At 46.1% G+C, this 25,035-nt stretch overlaps 1 protein-coding gene across 1 annotated transcript in view; it reads right to left on the bottom strand.

The window, feature by feature from the left end:
• ATP6V0C (ATPase H+ transporting V0 subunit c) overlaps positions 1-25,035 on the bottom strand; it is a 68,962-nt gene that overhangs the window by 18,929 nt on the left and 24,998 nt on the right. The window contains exon 2 of the mRNA XM_030212578.1: positions 7,895-8,078. Coding sequence (XP_030068438.1) covers positions 7,895-8,078 — 184 coding nt within the window. The remainder of the gene's footprint in view (positions 1-7,894; positions 8,079-25,035) is intronic.

Raw genomic sequence — 25,035 nt, forward strand, 5'->3', positions numbered from 1 at the left:
GTGCTCCCGCCCAGGGCACCAAATCCAAGGTGGCCGTCATCGATCCCAACAGCTGGACAATGTCCCAAACTCGCGGGCGGGGCATCCTCAGGAGCAGACTGACCTGATTCTGAAGCTTGCACCGCCTTTGCTCGGGTAGGAATATATATTCCGAGTGTGTCAAACCGTGCCCCCAAATATTCTAGAGATTGCGAGAGGATCAGGTGACTTTTGGCTACATTAATTGATTTGATTACTTTATTTATTTTTTGTCTATTAGATTGTAAGCTCTTTGAGCAGGGACTGTCTTTCTTCTATGTTTGTGCAGCGCTGCATATGCTTTGTAGCGCTATAGAAATGTTAAATAGTAGTAGTAGTACATTGACGACCCAGCCCAGAGATTGCAGTACTGAGACCACTCTGGCTGTAGCTTGATGGCTCTCTGTTGCGGAGTCCGCTCTGATGAGCCAGTCGTCTAGGTATGGGTGAACCCGGATACCTTCTCGCCTGAGAAAAGCAGCTACTACCATTACCTTGGAAAAGGTTCAGGGAGCTGTGGCGAGGCCAAAAGGCAAGGCCCGAAACTGGAAATGTTTTCCCATCACCGCAAACTGCAGAAACTTCTGGTGCGGGGGCCAAATTGGAATGTGCAAGTAAGCTTCTTTCAGGTCCAGAGACGTGAGAAACTCTCCTGACTGTACCACCGCACTGACGGAGTGCAGGGTTTCCATGTGAAAATGCCGCACTCTTAGGGACTTGTTTAATTCTTTTAAGTCCAGAATAGGGCGGAGAGACCCACCTTTTCGCGGCACCACAAAGTAAATGGAGTAGCGGCCGCAGCCGAAATCAGTGGGAGGCACCGGGGGAAACCGCCCCAATGTGAATCAAGCCTTGTAAGTTCTCCTCTACCGCCGCCCATTTGGCAGCAGAACTGCATCGGGACTCCACAAGCACGTCTCTTATCGGGGCATCGAATTCTATTCGGTATCTTTCTCTGATCAGGTCCAAGACCCACTGATCTGAGGTAATCTTGGCCCACTCCGAGAAAGAGGGAAAGATGTCCTCCTATAACAGGAATCGAGGAGGGGGCCGCCTCACCCTCATTGAGAGGGTCGCCCTTGAACTCCAGGTCTTGAGCCCGCTGCTGCAGAACGTTTGTCCGAGCGAAAGGAGTTTCTCTGCTGAAAACTGGCCACGAGAAGTGGACCCAGCAGAATGCCCCGGGCGGTACCTTCTAGCTTCACGGAAGCAAGATCTGTAAGAGGATTGAACCGCCTGAGCCTTGGAGGGAGGCCGCGGCCTATCCTCGGGTAAGCGCTGGGGTTTAGCATCTCCCAGGCCTTTCACAATTTTCTCCAACTCCTCACCCAACAGAAGGCCTTGAAAGGGCAACTTCACCAACCTTTGCTTAGAGGCCATGTCTGCCGCCCAATGCCGTAGCCACAGAAGACGGCGAGCCGCCACTGCTACAGCCATCTGTTTAGCCGAAGCTCTGACAATATCATAAAGGTCGTCAGCCAAAAAGGACAAGGCCGACTCCATTCGCGGAGCCACTTCAGACAAGGGCTCCGCTCCATCACCAGGCTGTTCCACTGCCTGTTGCAACCATGCCAGGCAGGCTCCAGCAGCATAACAACTGCATGCAGACGCCTGAATAGTAAGACCAGCAATTTCAAAGGACCGTTTAAGTGCTGATTCCAGTCTACGGTCTTGGGTGTCCTTCAGGGCAACACCTCCTTCAACCGGGAGGGTAGTTCTCTTTGTCACAGCTGTGACTAGGGCATCCACCTTAGGCATTGCAAAGCAAGCCAAATGCTCCTCACTCAGAGGGAATAATTGCCCCATAGCCCTGGAAACTTTCAAAGGTCCTTTGGGGTCAGCCCATTGAGCTGAAATAAGCTCTTGGATGGAGTCATGTAAAGGAAAGGCTCGAGCAGGCTTTTTGGTACTTGCCATCCTCGGATTTCCAGAGGAGGCCACGCCACTCCCAGGATCTTCTAAGAGAGGACCTGTAAGACAATCTGAAATAAGCACTGGCAGCTCCTCGCGGTGGAAAATCCTCACCGCGGACAGATCATCTGGATCCAGTGGCCCTTCTGCACCTTCCTCTGTTTCCTCTGGCCACGAGGGCCTGCCAGACCCCTCAGAGTCACCACATCCTGACCACGGGGGGGGGGGGGGGGGGGGGGGGGGGGGGGGGTGCGCGTCACTCTCTGAAGGTGCATTTACCCTTCTGCGCTTCTCTTGCGGCCAGCTATCAGGGAAAAACGCCTCAGAGGGCAATCCCAGGCTTGCATCCACCGGAGGGGCAGTAAAGGGGGGGGGGGGGGGGGCCGTAGAAAACCCCTGTGGCTGAGCTCTTTTAAGCATATATGCATTATGAAGCAATAATACAAAGTCAGGGGAGAAAAACTCGCACTGGGCACCCGGTTCCAGTCCGGGGCTAGTAGCTCTTTGGCCAGCCTCAATTCGAGGGCCCCCTCCGGTCTCCAGACCCTCCGCCTCAGTGGGGGTCGCGCCATGTGGTGCTTTCAAAATGGCGCCCGCTGCCAGCTCCACCGAGCGGGAAGAATCATCGCTCGCCATGCTCGGGCCGGCTCTTACACCTGAACAGCATGTTTTACAGAGCCCCGCTGCTGATCTGCGCTTGCCACACTTGGAACAGCGCTTAACGCTCTCTGCAGCCATCGCCAAAAAACGGCGGAAAATTCAAAATGGCGGCTTCGCGCCAAAAACGTCCCGATCACAGGCCCTCCCTGGAGCAGTCAGAAAACACTCTTACCTCACTGGACCGAGTATACAAGCTCCGGTCACGCTGTAGAAACTGAAGAAAACCTCTTGCTTTTTTTTTTTTTTTAAACGCTGTGAGGAAAGTAGAGAAAACAGCAAAAGAGGCAATCAAATCAACTCCAGAGGTACAGAACAGTGGGAAAGGCAGGGAAAGGCGAACCAATGTGCCTGCATCCACCAAGTATAGAGTGGGAAAGAGCAGGGAAAAGTGAAACTAATGTGCTCACATCCACTGGGGGGATGGGTAAGGCAGGGAAAGGGCTAACCTATGTGCCTTTAAAGTGAAGCTGCTATAGCCTCTAACACCCCGGCTAACAACTGGCAAGCCAGGAGTCACCCCCAGGCAGATTTTTTAAGGAGCTTGATCAAGCTGCAACCACCCTGCTTGGGGAGATAGAGAATACTGAAGAGGCAGTGGAACTAGTTGACCATGTGGTACTGTGAAATTTGAGTGCTCTCTATCTCCCCCTGCTGGTTGATGGACACAACCCATACATAATGGCTTCATCTGCTTGATGACAAGGAAGCTCTGTTTTTACTTTTGTAAATCCGAGACCAGGTGACTCAGGTCCGCGTCACCCACTTGTGAGAATCTATAAGCCTGCTTGTCCTCGGAGATCTGCAACCCTCTGTGGCAGGGCCCCATGGGGTTGAACCCTACACATCACCCAGTTGTTAGGGCTGTAATGAAATATTCGTATTCAATTCAGCCCAAATACATTACTATTGAAACAGGATCTTTACGGAATTAAAAAAAAAAAAAAAGTGTTTGTTGGGAGGACAGAGTAAAGGATGCAAGTTATCCCTGTCAACTTCAAAGCAGCTTGTAGATACGAGGAATACACACAATTTGAAGTATCTATATACAAATGCTAGAAGCCTGAAAAATAAGATGGGAAAATTAGAGTATATAGCACTAAACGAGGAAGTAGATATAATAGGCATTTCAGAGACCTGATGGAAGGAGGACAATCACTTATCAGGGTACAGATAACATGATAGAGTGGATCAAATTGGAGGGGAGGGGGTTTGCACTATATGTTAAAGAGGGAATTGAGTCAAACAAAATAAATATTCTATATGAAACCGATAGCAGCATGGAATCCCTGTGGTTAGAAATTCCATGTGTGAAGGAAAAGACCATACTGGTAGGGCTGCACTACCATCTGCCGGGACAGAATGAACAGAGATTAAGAAATATTTACAGAAATTAGGAAAGCTGGCAAATTGGGCAACATAAATATGGGCAACCTCAATTATCCTAATATTGACTGGATAAAACAGATGAGGTAAAATTCTTAGATGTAATAAACGACTGCTTCTTGGAGCAACTGGTGCAAGAACTGATGAGAGCTATTTTAGATCTAGCTTTTAATAGAAGGCAGGGCTTTGGATCTGCTGGGAAACAGTTATCATAACATGATCAAATTTGAGCTGTCACTAAGAAAATATACAGAAGACTGGGCATCCACATGACAGGTGAAATTTAATGTGGACAAATGAAAGAGATGCCTACTGGGAAGAATAATCAGAATCAGTTACCTGATGCTAGGGTCCACCTTAGGAGTCTGCAGTGAAGATGATGATTTAGGTGTTATTGTAGACAATACGCTGAAGTCTCCTGCCCAGTGTGTAGTGGCAGCCGCCAAAAAAGCACAGGATGCTAGGAATTTGAAAAGGGATGCGAAGACCAAGATTATTATAAATGCCTTTATTGATCCATTGTGCGACCTCACCTTGAGCACTGCATTCGATTCTGGTTGACGTATCTCAAAAAAGATATAGTGGAATTAGAAAAGGTTCAAAGAAGAGTGACCAAAATGATAAAGGGGATTGAACTCCTCCCGTATGAGGAAAGGTTAATGAGGTTAGGGCTCTTCAGCTTAGAAAAGAGACGGCTGAACGAGGGATATGATTGAGGTCTATAAAATCCTGAGTGGTGTAGAGCAGGTAAAAGTAAATCAATTTGTTACTCTTTCAAAGAGTAGAAAATCCAGGGGACACTATGAAATTACATGGAAATACTTTTAACACAAATAGGAGGAAATATTTTTTCACTCAAAGAATAGTTGTCGAACTCACTGAGGATGGGTAACCGTGGTTAGCATGTCTGGATTTGGAAAAAAAAAATTTGGACAAGTTCCTGGAGGAAAAGTCCATAGTCTTACTGAGATGGGGTAACTGTGGTTAGCGTATATGGATTTAAAGCTGTTATCTTGCTGAAGCTTCCTCAGCATTAAAACTTCCAAATAATTTTACAGGAGTGAAACATCGATCTGATGAATGTCTTTAATGATCAAAGTGCTTGTTAAATATTAGATACTGGACTTTTACCAAGCATTTCCCCTGGCTACATTTCAAGGTATGATTAAGGTCAATGACGCCTGTCTTACAAATACTTGAACTGCTCACATCTTCTCCTCCCCTCTTCATTGCCTGCAGTTAATTCCAAGTCTGCATCTTGAATATATAGTAACAGATGACGGCAGATAAAGACCTGTATGATCCATCCAGTCTGCCCAACAAGATATGTAACATACATACATAGTAAATGACAGCAGATAAAGACCTGTACAGTCCATTCTTTATATACATACCTGTGATTTGTCCTTGACATTTTCATGGCAGACCATAGGAGTGGAGGAGTGGCCTAGTGGTTAGGGTGGTGGACTTTGGTCCTGGGGAACTGAGTTCGATTCCCACTTCAGGCACAGGCAGCTCCTTGTGACTCTGGGCAAGTCACTTAACCCTCCATTGCCCCAGGTACAAATAAGTACCTGTATACAATATGTAAGCTGCATTGAGCCTGCCATGAGTGGGAAAGCGCGGGGTACAAATGTAACAAAAAAAATAAATAAATAAAAAAATAATTCTACCCAGCACTAGCTTTGCATCCCAATTACTGATGTTGCCACCCAATCTCCAGTAAGCTTCTATGGATCAATTCCTTCCTTGTGTTTAAACCATGCAATTTTGAATTCCGTTACTGTTTTCATCTCCACTACCTCCTGCAGGACGGCATTCCAAGTTACCACCCTCTCCATGAAATAACACTTCCTGACATTTTTCCTGAGTGAAAGAGAGAACTATCTGGATTTGTAACCATGAGAGCCACATTGTGGCTCAGTGTTCCCCATAAACTCTCCCTTCAAAGCTGCACGACTATGGAAGAATGGCAGTCTGTTAGAGGAACCCAAGGAATACGTAAGGTCAATTCTCTCTAAATACTTGACCTGCTCAGCTCTGTACTTATAACCATACTTCAAACAGCAAACAAAGGAAATCAACAACTCTATGACATGAGAGCTACACTGTGGCCTCTCACCCAACATAAAACTTGCCCTACTGCTGCACAACGGACTTTGGAAGAATAGCAGCTTAAATGAGGAACCCTACCTAATTATAGTGAGTCTACCTTCACGCAGAACTCTGTCCTGAAATCTTTAACAACGCACATTGAAAAGCAATGGAGAAAAGATCCAAATGGAAGTCAGCCTTCTGACGCTACAAAAAGAAGGTAGCTGACTCCAAACGCCAATACTATAGCTGCCTAATAGGTCAAGATGATCGAGACAACAAAAACTACTTAGTTAAAACACTAGTTTCTACTAATAAGGATGAAGCTTCACAGAAAACATGTCCCACTGCCCAAGACTGCGCTGATCACTTTGCCAATGAGATCCTCCAAATTAGATCCAAACTAAGGCTATTCCAACAGAGGAAAATAGCCCAACTCATATTTTAGCCTTAATCGCCGGAGGTCCTACAACAAAGGACTCAAAACAGGGAACCTTCTCAACAACTAAGTTGAGGATGTAAGATCAATACTGTTGAAATGCTCCCGAGCCAACTGCTCCCTAGATTGATGCCCAAAACACCCACTCAAATCCATCCCTATGGAATAAGTAAACTGGTTACTCGATCTCAATGAGCTGTTAGTTTAACTCTCTTCCTCCTGACATAAGCAAAATTGTTCTGACTCCACTACTGAAGGGAGACTTAACATCGCCTGCAAATTACTGTCCAGTGGCAAGCATACCCCTTTTTACTAAAGCATTAGAAACCTACATTAGTAAACACTTTATCTGGAAAAATTTTCTATTTTACACTGGTCACAATTTGGCTTCAGATCATCACATAGTATGGAAACATTACTGCTAGTTCTAACTACATATGTCAAATACATATACAAAGGCAACCGAGTAATTTCTTCTCCAATTCGATATATCGGCTGCATTCGATGTGGTTGTCCACACATTAATACTCGAATGCCTGGATCAGATAGGAACAGGGACTGTGCTCAAATGGTTCAGTGAATGCCTTTCAAATCAAAGCTATACTGTCAAGCAAAACCACCTTTCCAACTGCTGATCTACTAACTGATTTTCCTTCTCACCGATCCTGTTCAACCTCTTTACATCATCCCAAGCCACAATACACTTAGAACTTAATGAACTATTATCCTACGCAGATAACACCCTGCTTCTTACCAGAAACAGCATCAGATTCAAGATAAGAAGGAAAACCATGCAGGCTGTGTAGCATCAGCCTACTGGCATACCCAGCCACATGAACAGTGCAGAGGCCTGTAGGACCTTCCAGGCTGACCACAACCTAGGACCCTAGCAATTCGCCACTGGAGCTTCCTACTGAACACCAGAAGATTATGCTGATGTCACTTGGAAAGTTCAGTTTCTCTATTTCTTCTCTGCTTCGATGGTACAGCCCAGACATTAACAATCTTTGATTGGAACAGTTTTGATCTAAACTATGTTTGATATCTTTGAGAAGTTTACTTGATAACTATAATTTAACTGCCAGGTTCCTACATTTAACTAGCAAGGTTACAGCTTGATAAGCCATATGAACCAAAGACAAGACTATTCAACCTCTAGAATGGGGATTCTTATAACATCAATTGCTATGAAGCAGCTAAATTCCATGTCCTATTTTTGGTGTGCCCATTTCTAATATTGTATTTTAATATTTAACCAAGAATAATTAAATATAATACGTTGAATCTGAGCTGCCTTACACATAACCACTTATGAGAATCTTTACAATACTTAAGCAAAGTGTATGGTAAAGAGGGCATGCCACTGTGGTAGAAGCTGTAAAGACTTACTTGTATAAGGTGATATGCTCTATAAGAGAATTGGCGATGAGGACAGCCACCACCAAGCCATAGATGGCAATGATTCCTGCCATGACAACAGGGATGATCGACTTCATGATTAGCTCAGGCCTCATGACCGACATGGCTGCAATTCCTGTGCCACTTTTTGCTGTACCATAGGCAGCTCCCAAAGCTAGAAAAAAAAAAGGGGGTAAAAAAAAAAAAAAAGTCAAAGCACATTCAGACAGTAATAGTAAAACAGTGTGCAGCAAATGTCTCTAAACCCTGGTCCCTACCAATCTTAACTTTAGACAGCTGTGCCTTGAAATCTTCAGCACTACACCATAAGCAGAAAACATGCACCAACCGACAGATCTACCCATGAAAAAGCACTAACAAGCTTGAAAATATGCTTATTTGAAGAGAACTAACAAGCTTGAAAATATGCGTATTTCAATCACTCAATTTATCAACTTTTAACAAATATATAGGATAAGCCACTGGTTCCAATTTTGCAGGGAGACAGGATTTGAAGGACGAATGAACTGAATCCGTGACAAAGGAAGCCAATGTTCCTGAGAAAGTAAAGGAGTGATGTGATTAAAGGGCTTGGAATAGTTTAGGTGGCGGACTGCAGTGGATTGCACTAGCTGAAGACTTAAGCAAAAATCCGGCGTACAAAGAATTACAGTAGTCAAAGTGAGTGATCACTAAGGAGAAGTAAAAAGCAAACACAGGAAGGAATGACAGAACAGATTCAATAGAGTGCAAAAAAGGCAGCATTCATTTGAAAGTGAGCAGATTATCAAAAGGCACCCCAAGAACATTTATTTTGTCTTGGAACAAAAGGGAATGTTGATCAAGAACAGGCAGAGGGAGTGAGGGAGATAGAGTTGGGAAAATGAATGGCTCATTTCTGTGAGTTAAGGAACAAAAACAATGTCACGAAGCCAGGCAGATACTTTGGACAGGCAGTGGTTCAGCTTGAAGAGATCAGATTGGCCAGGGCTGATGTGATAAAGGATCTGAATGTCATCACTGTAGCAAAAGGGGAGACTGTGGTTGGACTGAACGAGGGTGAGAAGTGGGGCAATGAAAATACTGAAGAGTAAGGACTAGGATAGAGTGCCTTGTGGGATACCAGATATAACAGGAAAAAGGTGTGTGAAGAAGTATGACTGTGGGTAACTTGGATACAATCAGAAAGATAACTGCGGAACCACTGGAAAACAGTGCCAGCGATGCCGAAAGATTGTAGACATGACAGAAGAGAATGGTCCACGAGATCAAGAGGCAAGATCTAGTGACATCACCACCACAGAGCCACGTTGGTCCAGCATGTCCTAACAGAGCCGTTAAAGGCCACTAGGAAGGTTTCGGTGCTATGGTTTTTGCAAAAGCCGGCTTGATATGGATGAAGAGCAAGAGAAGTTTCCAGAAAGCTGGAAAGGTGCTGATGAACCATCTTTTCAAGAATTTGAAAAAAGGGAGGTTGGAGATTAGTGGGTAACTGGCTGGGAGAGAAGTCCAGGGTAGGTTTTTTTTTTGAGAGAGGAGTAAGAGGCAAGTTTCCAGGTGGTGAGTAGCTGGCCAACAGAGTCTTAACAGTATTAAAGGAAAAAAAAATGAGAACATAAGTACAGAAACATTTGCAAAGGAACGCTGACCAAAGGGTCAGAGGCAGAACCTGAAGGGTTTGGTAGAAGGCGGCGTGATGAAGAGTAACCAGAGAAGGCTGCCCATGACGAGGAAAGGGAAAGCAAAGTGGAGGCAGGCAGAGAGTTGAAAGAGAAGAGCGTGCCGCAGGGCTGCAATTGGGAGAGACCGAGTAACTGCAAGAGTGGGTGGATTGGAAGGGTGAGAAGGGGCAAAAACATAGTGTCTGCGTTTATTCTCCCAAAAGGAACCCAGAGCAGTGGGAGAAAGAATGGCGGAATCATAGGACGGAGAGGCAGAGCCAGAGATACAGAATTAGCTGGAGCAACACATGGAGTTTGGAGGCAGCATTAGAGATGTGATGGGAAAAGAAATCCTTAATTTGATGCAGAATTCAATGCTGATGATAGTACGAACAGTAAAGGCCCAGAGTGGATTGTTAAGCAACGCTTGTGCCAGGTATGCTTTGAGCTGCAAAGCTGCGTTTTTAAGGAGACAGCTGAGTAAAACCAGGGAGCTGAAGTCCTCCGTTTACACAAAGGCTGGTGGAGGGGGGCCACAGAGTCAAAGACCAGATGAAGAGAGCTGTGTTGGAGGGGGAGAGAGGAGAAAGGGTGGAAGGAGATAAATACGGTGATAGAAGAGCCAGTAAGAAGGAACTTTCTCTTCATTAAGGGAATGTCGAAGTGGTGGGGTAGGGAGGGGGAAGAGGTGGCACCAGAAGAGGACGGGAAATTAGGTTCTTACCCTGATAATTTTCTTTCCTTTAGTCACAGCAGATGAATCCATTAACTGATGGGTTGTATCCGCCTACCAGCAGGTGGAGATAGAGAACACTGAAAGCACATGGTGTTCCTGGACGCCCAGCCCCCTCTGCCTTCAGTATATGAAATTTCCAAAGCAGAGCGAATAAGAAAGGCAAAATAAACTTTCCTCACAGAGAACAAACACCGGCGCAATAACCAAACAAAGGAGGAACATTATCAACCTCTTGCAATAAAAACAGCATGTAGTAACTGATAGTTGTCTTCAAGTACTCCTGATGAAGTACTGATGAAGTACTCCTGTCTGTATGCAACATCTGTACAAAAACAGAAGTCAGACAGGGAGGGATCATGGATTCATCTGCTGTGACTAAAGGAAATTATCAAGGTAAGAACCTAATTTTCCCTTCCTTGTCATCAACAGCAGATGAATCTGTTAACTGATGGGATGTACCAAACCACTCCCTAAGTAGGGTGGGAACAGCCAACTCTGTGAGCAAGCACTTGCGCTCCAAAATGCGCATCCTGCCGCGCTGCCACATCCAGCCTGTAATGCCGTACAAAAGAGAGCCGAGAAGCCCAGGTAGCCACACGACAGATCTCTTGAAGAGAAAAGACACCTGTTTAAGCCCACAAAGAGGACATTGCCCTCGTAGAGTGCGCTTTAAACGCTTCAGGCAGCGACCGCCCTGAAAGCAGATAAGCAGAAAAAAAATGAGTTCCTTAAGCCATCGGGCTATAGTGGCCTTAGACGCCGGAAACCCCCGCCGGGGACCTGCCAACAGACAAATAAATGATCAGAATGCCTAAACTCAAGACATCTGAAGATACTGCCACAGAGCCCTGCGGACATCCAAAAGGCGCAATTGCCCAAAGCAGTCCGGAAACTCCTCCTTACAAAAGGAAGGAAGAAAAATGGGCTGGTTCAGGTGAAAAGCTGAAACCACCTTAGGCAGAAAGGAAGGCACTGTACGAACAGTTACCCTGGATTCCGAGAACTGTAGAAAAGGATCCAGACAGGAAAGTGCCTGAAGCTCAGACACTCTTCTTGCCGACGTCAATGCCACTAAAAAGACTGTCTTGAGTCATATCCTTCTCCGAAGTCCGTTTAAACAGGCTCAAATGGAGCCCGCTGGAGTGCCTTCAACACGAGCCCCAGGTTCCAAACTGGACAGGGTGGCCGCAAAGGAGGACGGAGACGAAGCGCCCCTCTGAGAAAAATCAGACAATATCCGAATGAGCAGCAAGGGACAAGCCGGACACTTTCCCCCGGAAGCAGGCCAACGCTGCCACTTGAACTCGAAGGGAATTGTAGGCCAGACCCTTTTGTGGCCCGTCCTGCAAAAAATCCAGCAACAGCGAGACTGTTGCCCGAGTCGGCGTGATAGACTTTACACCACACCTCAAAAGTGCGCCAGATCCGAGCGTAAGTCACCGAGGTAAGGCTGCGTGCGAGCCTGCAAGAGCGTGGCAATAACCTTATTAGAATAGCCCTTGTCCCTCAATTACGCCCTCTCGAGCCAGGCCGTAAGACCAAAGCGGCAAGGATCATCCATAGTCACTGGACCCTGAACTAAAGTTCGGAACCCGAGGCAAAGGAAGAGGCACGCCCACCAGCATCCGCCAGAGATCCACGTACCACGGACGCCTTGGCCAATCCGGGGTGATGAGGATCACCAATCCTCAGTGCAGGCGAATCCGAAGTAGTACTTGCCCTATCAAGGGCCAAGGAGGGAACACATACAGGAGGCTCGAGGGCCAAGGTTGAGCTAGGGCATACAACCCCGCCGAGCAAGGACCTCTCCTTCTGCTGAAAAAGCGAGGGACTTTACACTTGATGCCATGAGGTCCAAGCCTGGAGTCCCCCATTTGGTACAAATCTGAAGAAAAACTTCTGCCAGTTCCCATTCCGCCAGGTCGATTTGATGTCTGCTGAGGAAATCAGCTTGTACGTTGCTCTGACCGGCTATGTGAGCCACGAACACCCGCTAGTGGTGCTCGGTCCAGTCACAAATCTGAGACGCCTCTGCAGCAAGGGCTCTGCACTGAGTGCCGCCCTGACGATTGATGTAGGCCACTGCTGTCGTGTTGTCTGACAGAACTCGGACACATCCTGTGGAAGGCCAGAAGATCCTGGAATATCGCTCTCAGTTCCAAGTGATTGATGGACCATCCCGCCTCTGCGGTGGACCACAGACCCTGAGCGTAGCATCCCCGGCAATGAGCTCCCAAGCCCGAAAGGCTGGCATCCGTTATCACCAGACACCAAAAAGGAAGAGCCAGTGGCATCCCCTGCTGCAGCCTGTTGTCGGAAAGCCACCAATCCATATTGCGCTGGGCCGCAGAAAGCCACCTTAGTCTGCGTTGGTATTCCTGGGAAATCAGAGACCATTGTTGGAGCAGAGCGAGCTGCAGCGGCCTCATGTGAGCTCTCACCCAGGGAAACACCTCTATGGTGGCTGTCATCGACCCCAGGAGCGGAACAAAGACCCAAGCTTGAGGGTGAGGCGTCCGCAGGAGCAGGCGGACCTGCTTCTGAATCTTGAGACACCTGTTGACGGGAAAAAAAACGAACCCTGAAGCCGTATCGAACCGGACCCCCAAATACTCGAGAGACAGAGGGGGCCAGGTGACTTTTGGGCATATTGACTACCCAGCCCAGTCTGAAGAACTGTAACAACTCTGGCTGTGGCAAGTCTGCTTTCGTCCACCAAATCCGCTCTGATGAGCCAATTGTCGAGATAAGGGTGATACCCTCTCACCTGAGAAAGGCAGCCACCACTACAATCACCTTGGAAAAAATCAGAGGAGCAGTTGCCAGGTGGAAAGGCAAGGCGCGAAACTGGAAATGTTGGCTCAATACCGCACACCGGAGAAACCGCTGATGCGGTGGTCAGATGGGAATATGCAAATTCGCTTCCTTGAAATCCAGAGACGTGAGAAACTCCTGGCTGTACCACCACAATGACGGAGCACAGGGTTTCCATGCAGAAGCGTCGCACTCCTAAGGCCTCGTTGACTCTGCGTAAGTCGAGAATAGGTCTGAACGACCTGCCTTTCCGAGGCACCACAAAATAGGTGGAGTAGCGACCGGAGCCACGTTCGGCGGGAGGGACCGGAACCACCGCTCCTAGCTTCAGCAACACCTGCAAGGTCTCGTTTACCGCCGCCCGCTTGACGGCAGTGCCGCATCGGGACTCCAAAAACGAGTCTCCCACCGGGGCAGCAAATTCTAGTCGGTAACCTTCTCTGATCAGGACCAGGACCCACTGATCCGAAGTAATCTTGGTCCACTCCTCGAGAAACAGGGAGAGACGACCCCCTACTGCGGGAACTGACGAATGGATCGGCGTCCCATCATTGTGGAGGACACCCCTGAACTCCTGGACGTTGCCCGGACGCCGCAGTGCGTTTGTCCGAACGAAAGGAGTTCCTCTGCTGGAAACTGGTACGTTGACCAAACCCCGCAAAGTGCTCCAGGCGATACCTGCGAGCTTCGCGAAAACGTGGCCTGGAAGAGGAGGGAAAAGGAAGGAAGGACTTTTGGAAGAAGGCCTCGGCCTATCCTCAAGGCAACTGTTGGGACTTAGTCCCTTAGGTCCTTAACCATCTTCTCCAAGTCCTCCCCAAATAAAAGACCCCGAAAGGGTAACCTCACCAGCCTTTGTTTACAGACCATGTCAGCCACCCAATGCTGGAGCCAAAGAAGGCGGCGGGCAGCAACTGCCACCGACATCTGCTTAGCCGAAGCTCTGACCAGATCATAAAGGGCATCCGCCAAAAAAAGACAGGGCAGACTCCATACGCGGGCTGACCTCAGCGAGGGAACCCGCTGCATCGGCAGGCTGCTCTACCGCCTGCTGCAACCAGGAAAGGCAGGCCCGGGTTGCATAGGAACTGCAAATAGCCGCCCGTAAGGAAAGGCCCGAAATTTCAAAGGACCGCTTCAGCGCGGATTCAAGCCGCCGGGCCTGCATATCTTTCAAGGCGACCCCTCCCTCCACCGGGAGAGTAGTCTTTTTAGTCACTGCCATGACTAACGCATCCGCTTTAGGCATCCCAAAGAGGGCCAACTGACTTTCACTCAGAGGGTAAAGGTGACACATAGCCCTGGCCACCTTCAAGAGACCATCAGGGTCAGACCATTGAGCTGAATTAAGCTCTTGGATGGAAGCATGTACTGGAAAAGCCCGAGAGGGCTTCTTAGTACTAGCCATCCCAGGATTAATAGACGAGGCAGCGCCCTCGTCAGTATCTTCAATACAAAGGGCCAGTAAGGCATCAGACATAAGAGCAGGCAGCTCGTCGCGGTGGAAAATTCGAACTGCTTTAGGGTCATCCAACTCCTGTGGCAAGCAGCCACCCTCATCTGGATCATCAGTCCGTGAGGGCCTGCCAGACCCCTCAGACTCCCCGAAACTAGACCACGGGGGAGAACAGGGTGAAGTCCCCCTCAGACGGGGTATTCACTCGTCTACGCTTAGCGTCAGCCAAAAGTTCGGGGGAAGAGAAAGCCTCCAGCAGACGCTGGGCTATCAAGAACTGGAGGATCCCAGTCCGAAAGGAATTGTCATGAGCCTCAGGCAGTGCTCTTTTTAACAAAGGCCGTATGCATCAGCAGCACAAATTCAGGGGAGAAAAACTCAGCCTGCACATCCGCCCCCACATCGGGGGAAGCGGAGGCAATAGCTCCTCTAGAAACCTCGAAACAAGGTGTCCCCCTGCATTCAGACTCCTCTGAAACCGCGAGGGTCGGGTCACGCGGCACCTCCAAAATGGCGCCAGCTGCCAACTCCGTCGAGCAGGAAGAATCACCACCCGCCATACTCGTGCCAGCAATAACATCTAGGCAGCATGTGCTGCAAAGCCCCGCTGCTGATCTGCGCTTCCCACAGTGGGAGCAGCGCTTAACCCCTTCAGCAGCCATCAATTAGTAAAAAAAAAAAAAAAAAACTTACCCCGCACAGAGCGCTGTCAGTAGGAACCTCCCCAGAGGAGCTGGGCACCACTCTCACCTCAGGAGACCAAGTCAAACGAGCTTCGGTCAAGCTGCACTGTACCAGGAGCTCTGGAGAAAGCCTCTGCTTTTTTTTTTTTTTTTTTTTTAACTGTGAGGAAAGTTAGAGGCAGGCAGCCACAAAGGAACTCCGGGAGGAGGGGGAATTGGGTAAGGCAGGGACAGGGAAAACCAAGTATGCCTTTAAAGTGGGCACCACTAGCCACAACACCCCCCAGCCACAGGAGCCACCCCAGGCAGAAATCCAGGAGCTGAGAAAGCGATGTCCACTCCTGCTGGGAGAGAGAGATATACTGAAGGTAGAGGGGACTGGGCGTCCAGGAACACCATGTGCTTTCAGTGTTCTCTATCTCCACCTGCTGGTAGGCGGATACAACCCATCAGTTAATGGATTCATCTGCTGTTGACGACTAGAAGACAGAATTGAACTAAAAGCATGGTCAGTCCAAGAATACCAGATTACAGTGTGGGGGGAGGGGGGTAAGGGCGAGAAAGAGGCTGATGTTTGTGTTGTTACCAGGTCTAATGTACTGATACGTGCTGGGTGAGCAGCAATTGTTCCAAGAGTGAATGGAAGGAAGGCTGCAAGTCATGTGAGGGGATATTGAAGTTGCTTACAATAAGTGGAGAGGAATGAATGCAGCAAAATCTTGAAATCTCTCAGCTTGTGGCCAATGTTGAAGAAGTGTGGAAATTTAAAGGGGGGGGAGGGACAAACTTAGATATCAATCCAAAATGAGGTGCAAAGACATTTTCCTGATTTTATAATTTGCTTGGCTTTTAGCTTTTGTTCTTATTTTCTTTTCCTGAATATGTGGCCAAGTGATCATTCTACTCAAAATGAGGTCCTGAGTGGTCACGTTTGCATATTATGTAATAGTCATTTTCTAACATCCCCCCCTCCCAACCCTGTTTGCTTAAAGCAGTTTCCAACGTAGCCAACACTGTCTCCAGATACTCAGCTGATGGCGGTAAGTGCTGGGCCATATGTGGTTACCAGCACTTAATATCTAGTGCAAATTTTATGTGGCTTGGCCACCACAGCTTATGAGGGTCCTGGGCTAATAGTTATATGGGCCCAGCTCAATATTGGCCTGGACCTATTTTGTACCTAAAAAGACTCCCCCCCCCCCCCCCCCCTCCATATCCCTTTCCTGGCCTCCAAAACTGCTCCCTCAGCCCTTAGGAAGTAGAGCCCCTTCACTCCCCCAGACCTACCTCTATCCCTGGTGGTCCTAGTGGGGTAATTGAGGGCAGGAGCAAAGCGCCCTTGCGGCCATCTGTGTGAATTGGCAGCTGCAGCAGCTCGTACTAGTATAGTCCAGTACTGAATATCTGGGGCTAATTCTACCCCCAGTCGTCAGCATTTATAAAAACGCTCAGAGACAATAAGCAACCAGAATACAAATAATTGCACTACACAGCTGTTAAGGTTGCTCATAGGAAAGAATCAATGTGATCACATCTCTTGTTCTTAATAGGTTGCACTGGCTCTCTGTATCCTGAATAGAGTTCAAGATCCTAGTTCTCAACCACAAGATTCTTCATACTAGAACTCGACTATTTATCAGATCTGCTCATTCCTTACTCAACTTCTCATCCAATATGTTTCCAAAACACAATTAGTTAAATTTCTCCATCACCTGATCACAACTGGACTATGGCCTATCCGAATGGAATTTGCTCATTTTAAGGCAGCATTTATTTTCTCTGGCATAAGGGGACAAGGGACACATTGGAATGCCAGAGAATGGAACACATTTATATTTTCTTTCATATTTTAAGCACCACTATATTTTAGTGGAAGCTGCTGTGACCCTACCGACTGAAGAGCAATCTCAAAACCTGAAATAAACTAAGTACTTAAGTATTGCCATACTGGGACAGACTGAAGGTCCATCAAGTCCATCAAGCCCAGCATCCTGTTTCCAACAGTAGCCAATCCAGGTCACCAGTACCTGGCAAGATCCCAAAAAAGTACAATACATTTTATACTGCTTATCCTAGAAATAAGCAGTAGATTTTCCTGAAGTCCATTTTAATAATGGTCTATGGACTTTTCCTTTAGGAAGCCATCTAAACCTTTTTTAAACCCCGCTAAACTAACTGCTTTTATTACATTCTCTGGCAACAAATTCCAGAGTTTAATTGCACGTTGAATGAAGAAAATTCTCTGATTTGTTTTAAAATTTACCACTTTGAAGCTTCATTGCGTGCCCCCTAGTCCTAGTATTTTAGGAAAGAGTAAAGAGATTCATGTCTATACGTTCCACTCATTTTATAGACCTCTAACATACCTCCCCTCAGCCACCTTTTCTTCAAGCTGAAGAGCGCTAGCCACTTTAGCCTTTCCTCATAGGGAAGTCATCCCATCCCCTTTATCATTTTTGTCGCCCTTCTCTGTACATTTCCTAATTCCACTATATCTTTTGAGATGCGGTGACCAAAACTGAACACATTATTTAAGGTGTGGTCACACCATGGAGGAATACAAAGGCATAACACCCTCATTTTTGTTTTCCATTCCTTTCCTAATACCTAACATTCTATTTGCTTTCTTAGCCGCCACCACACACTCAGTAGAGGGTTTCAATGTGTCAATGACGATGCCTAGATCCCCTTTCCTGGTCGGTGATTCCTAATGTGGAACCTTGCATTACATAGCTATAATTCAGGTTACTCTTTCCCACATGCATCACTTTGCACTTGCTCACATTAAATGTCATCTGCCATTTGGATGCCCAATCTCCATCTCGTAAGGTCCTCTTGTTAAATTGCAAGAGGATTGTGAAAAATTACAACTTTGAATAACTGTATTGTCAGCTAAATTAACAATAGCTACTCCCATCTCTAGATCATGTTAAAAAGCAGCGGTTCCATCGCAGACCCCTGAGGAACCCCACTATCTACCCTTCTCCATTGAGAATAATGACCTTTTATCCTTACTGTTTTCTATCTTTTAACCAGTTTTTAATCCACAATAGAACACTACCTCCTATCCCATGACTCTCCAATTTCCTCTGGAGTCTTTCATGAGGTACTTTCAAACACCTTTTGAAAATCTAGATGCACAGTATCAACCAGCTCGTCTTTATCCACGTTTGTTCACCCCTTCAAAGAAATGTAATGGATTGGTGAGGTAAGATTTCCCTTTAGTAAATCCATGTTGGCTTTGTCTCATTAATCCATGCTTTTGAATGTGCTTTGTAATTTTGTTCTTTATAATAGTCTACCATTTTGCCCGGAAGTCAGGCTCACCTCTGGAACCTTTTTTTTTTTTTTTTTTTTAAATCAATGTTACATTGGCCACCCTCCAATCTTCTGGTACCATGCTTGATTTAAAAGATAAATTACATATTACTAATAGTTCAGCAAGTTCATTTTTTGATTCTGTCAGTACTCTGGGATGAGTACCATCTGGTTCAGCAGATTTACTACTTTTCAATTTGTCAAACTGAGCCATTACATCCTCCAGGTTTAGAGATTTCATTCAGTTTCTCTGACTTCTCAGCTTTAAATACCATTTCTGGCACCGGTATCTCCCAAATCTTCCTCGGTGAAGACCAAAGCAAAGAATTCATTTAATCTGTCCGCTATGGCTTTGTCTTCCCTGATTGCCCCTTCTACCCTCGGTCATCTAGTGGTCCAACCAATTCTTGTGTAAGTGACCACTTACCATCTGTGTGGTATTCAAGTACACTATCAAAATGTAAATGCACACCTGCAGAGTACATGCAAGGGCACTTGTGTAGATTATAAAACTGTACACTATTTTTTTCATTCTGTTTTTTTTTTACTCTTATGCTAGTATTCTAACACAAGTGCCTACTTTTCTATATAATACAGGCTTCAAATAGGTGCCCTCCTGGCGCCTATGTTATTGAATTAACATTCATGTGTTCATTGTGTTAAGGCCATTAGGAACCTCCGGAAAACCACAAGGGAAACAAAAAAAAGAGGAGAAAAAAGACTTCACAGAAAAGTGAGTATCAAGAAAGAAGTGAGAAATGTGAAGAGGAATCCAAAAAATGGAATTTTACAAATTCCATTGTTTTTTGATTCCTCTTCGCATTTGCCTCACTTCTGCATTGTGTTTTATCCATTCATGATAGGTCTAAAATTAGTATAAGCTTACCCTCAAAGTACTAGGACTAGGGGACACAATGAAACTAAATGACACTTAAATGGAGAAAATATTCACTCTGCACATAGGTGAGCTGCGTTAATTTTATTGCCAGATGTGATGAACAGTTAGCATAGATCTAAAAAAAACCTTTTGGAAAAGTTCCTGGAGGACAGGTCCTTAAAACATCAGCCAGATAAACTTGGAAAAGGATCACGATTTGATATGCTGCCTTTTCTGTGATACAACCAAAGTAATTACCCTTGGGCACGAGCAAAAAGGAAACGATTCAATTCTTAGTTATCTTTATCTGTAGCCAGGACTGGCCATCATCAATAACAGGCTACTGGGTTCCATGGACCTTTAGTACTCGTGTGTGCTGGGGGGGGGGGGGGGGGGATGATAGTACAGAACCAACTCCTAACAAAACTCCGGATACTAACTACTACAGAACTTTAAGTCAGTCAAATGTTATATTGCTATAAATATTGTTGTGTGAAGCTAAATCGTTAGCCTTTCAATAAACAACAGCAAAATACAAAGTTTCTGTGTATTGGAGAAAATATTCTCACCCTTCCAAATATCAGATTTGATTAAAGCAGCTGGAAGCATTACTCAATGGAACCTCCCTCCCCCTGCCTAGCAACTAGTATTTTGACTACCTACTGAAGATGGAAACTAGAGAGTTAGAATGAACTTACTGTCTATACCTGTACTGCAATGACCTGAGTTCTGCAGCTAACTTGGATGTAATAGACAAGCAATTTACAAGAATTAAAACAAATTTGATTTTAACAGGCAATGTGAAAAGTCACTTAACACAATGTATGGAAGTAAATTGTATATGCAACACATACAGATGCATAACCTATATAATAAAACGCACATCCAACGTTCTGAAGCTGACTGCATGGCTAAGGCATTCCTGCTCTCTGTATCCATCTCCTGAATTGACATCATGTACTTCCGGGTTCGTCACAAGCAGAAGTGACCAACCACGAGGTTTCTCGGCTACAGAATGTTGGAGGTGCATTCTATTAAATAGGATTGGTCAGTTCCTTGAAGCACAGCAACGCTCAGACGAGAGCGAGAGAGAAGGGGGGCCTGACACACCAGAGAGGGGGGGAGGTATCTGTCACACACTCTCTCTCTCACAGTCAATGTCTTTCTCTCTCACACACTGTCTCACACTGTATCACATTCACTCTGTGTGTCACACAGTCACTCACACACTCTCTTGGTCTCATACAAGGTCTCACAGAGAGTCTGTCCCTCACACACACTGTACCTGTGTGAAACACTCTCTCACACACACAGTGTCTCACATACGCACTGGCACACACATTCTCACACACACGCTCTCACCCAGACTCACTCGCACATTCACTCTCTCTCTCACACACACTCGCACATACACTCTCCGAGGAAAACCTTGCTAGCGCCCGTTTGATGTGTGTCAGAAACGGGCCTTTTTTTACTAGTTAGTAAAGAATTGACAATTACCAAATGTGATTTAGATAAACAAGGATGTCAATATCTAATAGCAACTGCAGGAAAGAGCTGGGGTGGGGGACAATCACAGTAAATTCAGTAAATAAGAGGAACCTGCAGTCTAACTATGGCCCAGTGTGAATTACATTTCACCCTGGCAAAGGGCTGCGTCAGGGGCAACTAAAAATGCACTATAAAAATATATATATGCCATGAACATTAAAAGAATAAATGTTAAAAAAAATAAGAGATATGTCTACTCAAGGTAATCCAAACACAGACTTGAAAAGTTGTTTAGAAAGGTTGTTCTTAAAAAGAACAATCTGATTTCTTAAAACATATAAAACTTACAAAGCACTAAAACATAAAAGGCAGCCAAAGCTACATCAAGGTTAGTGAATAAGGCATCAAACCTCACCCAGCAGTAATAACACTGATCATACAGATGGCAGCAGCAACATGTAACAAGTCACTCACAGCCTATGCCTTGCACCTTTAAGCACTTCCTCTCATGGGGTCTAAGTTTGACTTAAATTTGTTAAACATTACACAGTGACAAACTAAAAAATAAACACACCTATAAAGCCAAATTATATCAATTATCAAAATGCGTTTCAAAGATATACACTTATTAGCTCAATAGGGAAGCCTCAGGCAGCAATTATACACGTAGAAAAGTCTGACTTTAAAAAAAATCAACTTACAAATTCCAAACTGCTGTGCCTAAAACTTTACAAAGCTAAACTCAACAGTGCTGAGCTGCTGGATGACTGGCAAGCCACACCGATAGCTACTACTAGACTGCTCCAGAGGAGGATGTTTAGGCTGCCAAGGAATAATGTTGCCTACTGGAGTAATTGAGCTGAGGCATCTGCTTGTAGCAGGTGGATGAAAGCAGTGGTTATTGATGCTGGAGCCATATCAACCAGTCAACTATTGCAGCAAACACTGTACACAGGAGACCATTGAAGCTGCCGTAAGACAGACAACCAACCTGCAGATTAGTGTGCAAGAGCTGGTTGCCGCCTCAGTAATGTCCTATAACCAGATACTGCTTCAGCAGTGCCTTATAACACTCCTCTAGGCAAAGCAGATAGCTATATAGCTGACTGCTCCATATCCAGATGTTGAGGGTGTATAAGCCCAGCAGCTGCTGTAAAAGCACAGGACAGGAAAGGACTAAGTAGAGAACATTTGTTATGGTGGGCAGCCGCCATTAGCATCCTTTAGAATGGAGTAAAGAAGGGAAATTAGGTCCTTACCTGATAATTTTCTTTCCTTTAGTCACAGCAGATGAATCCATTAACTGATGGGTTGTATCCGCCTACCAGCAGGTGGAGATAGAGAACACTGAAAGTACACAGTGATCCTGGATGTCCAGCCCCTTCTACCTTCAGTGTATGAAATTTCCAAAGCAGAGTGAAGAAGAAAGGCAAAATAAACTTTCCTCACAGTGAACAAAGGCTCCCTGAACTGGAGCAAGAACAAAGCAAAGGAGGGACCTTCTCAACCTCCTGCTATATAACAGCATGTAGCATCTCTGAGAGGTTGTCTTCACGTACTCCTGATGAGACAAAACATCTGTACAAAAAAGTCAGACAGGGAGGGATCATGGACTCATCTGCTGTGACTAAAGGAAAGAAAATTATCAGGTAAGGACCTAATTTTCCCTTCCCTGTCAAACAGCAGATTAATCCATTAACTGATAGGATGTACAAAAGCACTCCCTAAATAGGGTGGGAACATGCGACCCCGCGAGCAAGAACTTGCGCCCCAAACTGCACGTCCTGTCGTGCTGCGACATCCAGCCTTTGATGTCGCAAAAAGGAGAGCTGAGAAGCCCAGGTAGCCGCACGACAGATCTCTTGTAGAGAAAGGATACCCGTTTCAGCCCATGAAGAGTACAGCGCCCTCGTGAAATGCGCTCTAAACGCTTCAGGCGGAGACCAACCTGAAAGCAGAAAAACAGAAAAAATGACTTCCTTAAGCCAACGGGCCATAGAGGCTTTAGATGCCGGAAACCCACGTCGTGAACCTGCCGACAAAACAAACGAGATGGTCCGAATTCCTGAACTCATTTGACATCTGTAGATACTGCAACAGAGCCCTGCGGACATCCAAAAAGCGCCACTGCCCAAAGGATTCCGGAAAGACCTCCTTACGAAGGGAAGGCAGAAAAATGGGCTGGTTAAGGTGAAAAGCCGAAACCACATTAGGCAGGAAGGAAGGCACTGTTCGGACGGTTACACCGGACTCCGAGAACCGTAGAAAAGGATCCTGGGCAGGAAAGAGCCTACAGTTCAGACACTCTTGTGCAGACGTCATTGCCACTAAAAAGACTATCTTGAGAGTAACATCCTTCTCAGAAGCATGGTTAAGTGGCTCAAAAGGAGATCGCTGGAGCGCTTTCAATATGAGCCCCGGTTTCCAAGACGGACAAGGCGACTGTAAGGGAGGACGGAGATGTAGCGCCCCTCTGAGAAATCAGGCAACATCCGGATGAGCAGCTAGGGACAAGCCGGAGACTTTCCCCCGGAAAAAAGCCAACACTACTACTTGAACTCGAAGGGAATGGTAAGCGAGGCCCTTCTGTAATCCGTCCTGTAAAAAGTCCAACAATTGTGAGACAAGAGCTAGAGTCGGAGTGCTAGACTTCTTAGCACACCATGCCTCAAAGCTGCGCCAGATCCGTGCATAGACCGCAGGGGAGGACCGCGTGTGAGCCTGAAAGAGGGTGGCAATGACATTGTTAGAATAGCCCTTGTCTCTCAATTGCGCCCTTTCAAGAGCTAGGCCATAAGACCAAAGTGGCAGGGATCTTCCATAGCCACCGGACCTTGATGAAACAAGTTCGGGACTAGAGGCAGAGGAAGCGGAGCCTCCACCAGCATTCACCTGAGGTCGGCGTACAACGGACGCCTCGGCCAATCCGGAGCGATGAGAATCACCAATTCTTGGTGCAGGCGAACCCGAAGCAGAACCCGCCCTATCAAGGGGCACGGAGGGAACACGTACAGGACGCCCGAAGACCAAGGTTGAACCAGTGCATCCAACCCTGCAGCTCGAGGGTCTCTTCTTCTGCTGAAGAAGTGAGGGACTTTGGCATTTGCACTTCACGCCATGATATCCAATCCTGGAATCCTCCATGTGGCACAAAACTGAAGAAAAACCCTCAGCAAGTTCCCATTCCGCCGGGTCGAGTTGATGCCTGCTGAGGAAATCGGCTTGCATGTTGCTTGACCGGCTATGTGAGCTGCAGACAGCAGTTCCAGGTGGCGCTCGGCCCAGTCGAAAATCTCAGACGCCTCCGTGGCTAGGGCTCTGCACAGAGTGCCGCCCTGACGATTGATGTAGGCCACCACAGTCGTGGTGTCTGAAAGAACTCGGACTGGGAGACCCTCCAGGGTTCTGTGGAAGGCCAGAAATTTCTTGCTCAAATCGACATATTTGGAACAAAATGTTAAATGGAATAAGTTCTAAAACAAATTATCAAAGATAGAGCAATAAATGATAACGGGTAGCATTACACAGTGTTATAATATTCAATTTAAAGGGGGGAAAAAAAAAAGGAGTTCTATGAACCCCTATTTTGCCTTGAGGCAAGAAATGCTGTTAACTGAGCCGGATCAAAAAATATGTACTTATTTGACTGATATCTCACCAAACACTTGCATGCATATCGCAAGTAAAATGCTACACCCAGCTGAATTACTGCTGGTTTCATTCGAAGAAATAATTTCCGACGCTTTTGCGTTTCTCTGGAGATGTCGGGAAACATTTGTATTTTCTGACCAAGAAATGTTTTATCTTTGTTCTTAAAATACATGGACATTAACCACTGCTTAAATGCCACTGTTACTATTAACGTTGTTGCAGTTACATTCCAGTATCTGTTAATTCAAGTAATTCAGTAACATTCAACGATTGTTCTTCTATTTTTGGTCAGAGCTTTCTTTAATCGGAAGATAATACACATGGGTAAAAAGGAGGAATCAGTTCCTCTTTTACTTCAAAATCTCCATTAAATATTTTTTCTGCATTTCCCTAGGAGGTTTAGTAGTTTGTTTAGGGAAATTTAACAAACGTAAGTTGTTACTTC

Source organism: Microcaecilia unicolor, chromosome 8 (assembly GCF_901765095.1).
Source record: "Microcaecilia unicolor chromosome 8, aMicUni1.1, whole genome shotgun sequence".
Lineage (NCBI taxonomy): Eukaryota > Metazoa > Chordata > Amphibia > Gymnophiona > Siphonopidae > Microcaecilia > Microcaecilia unicolor.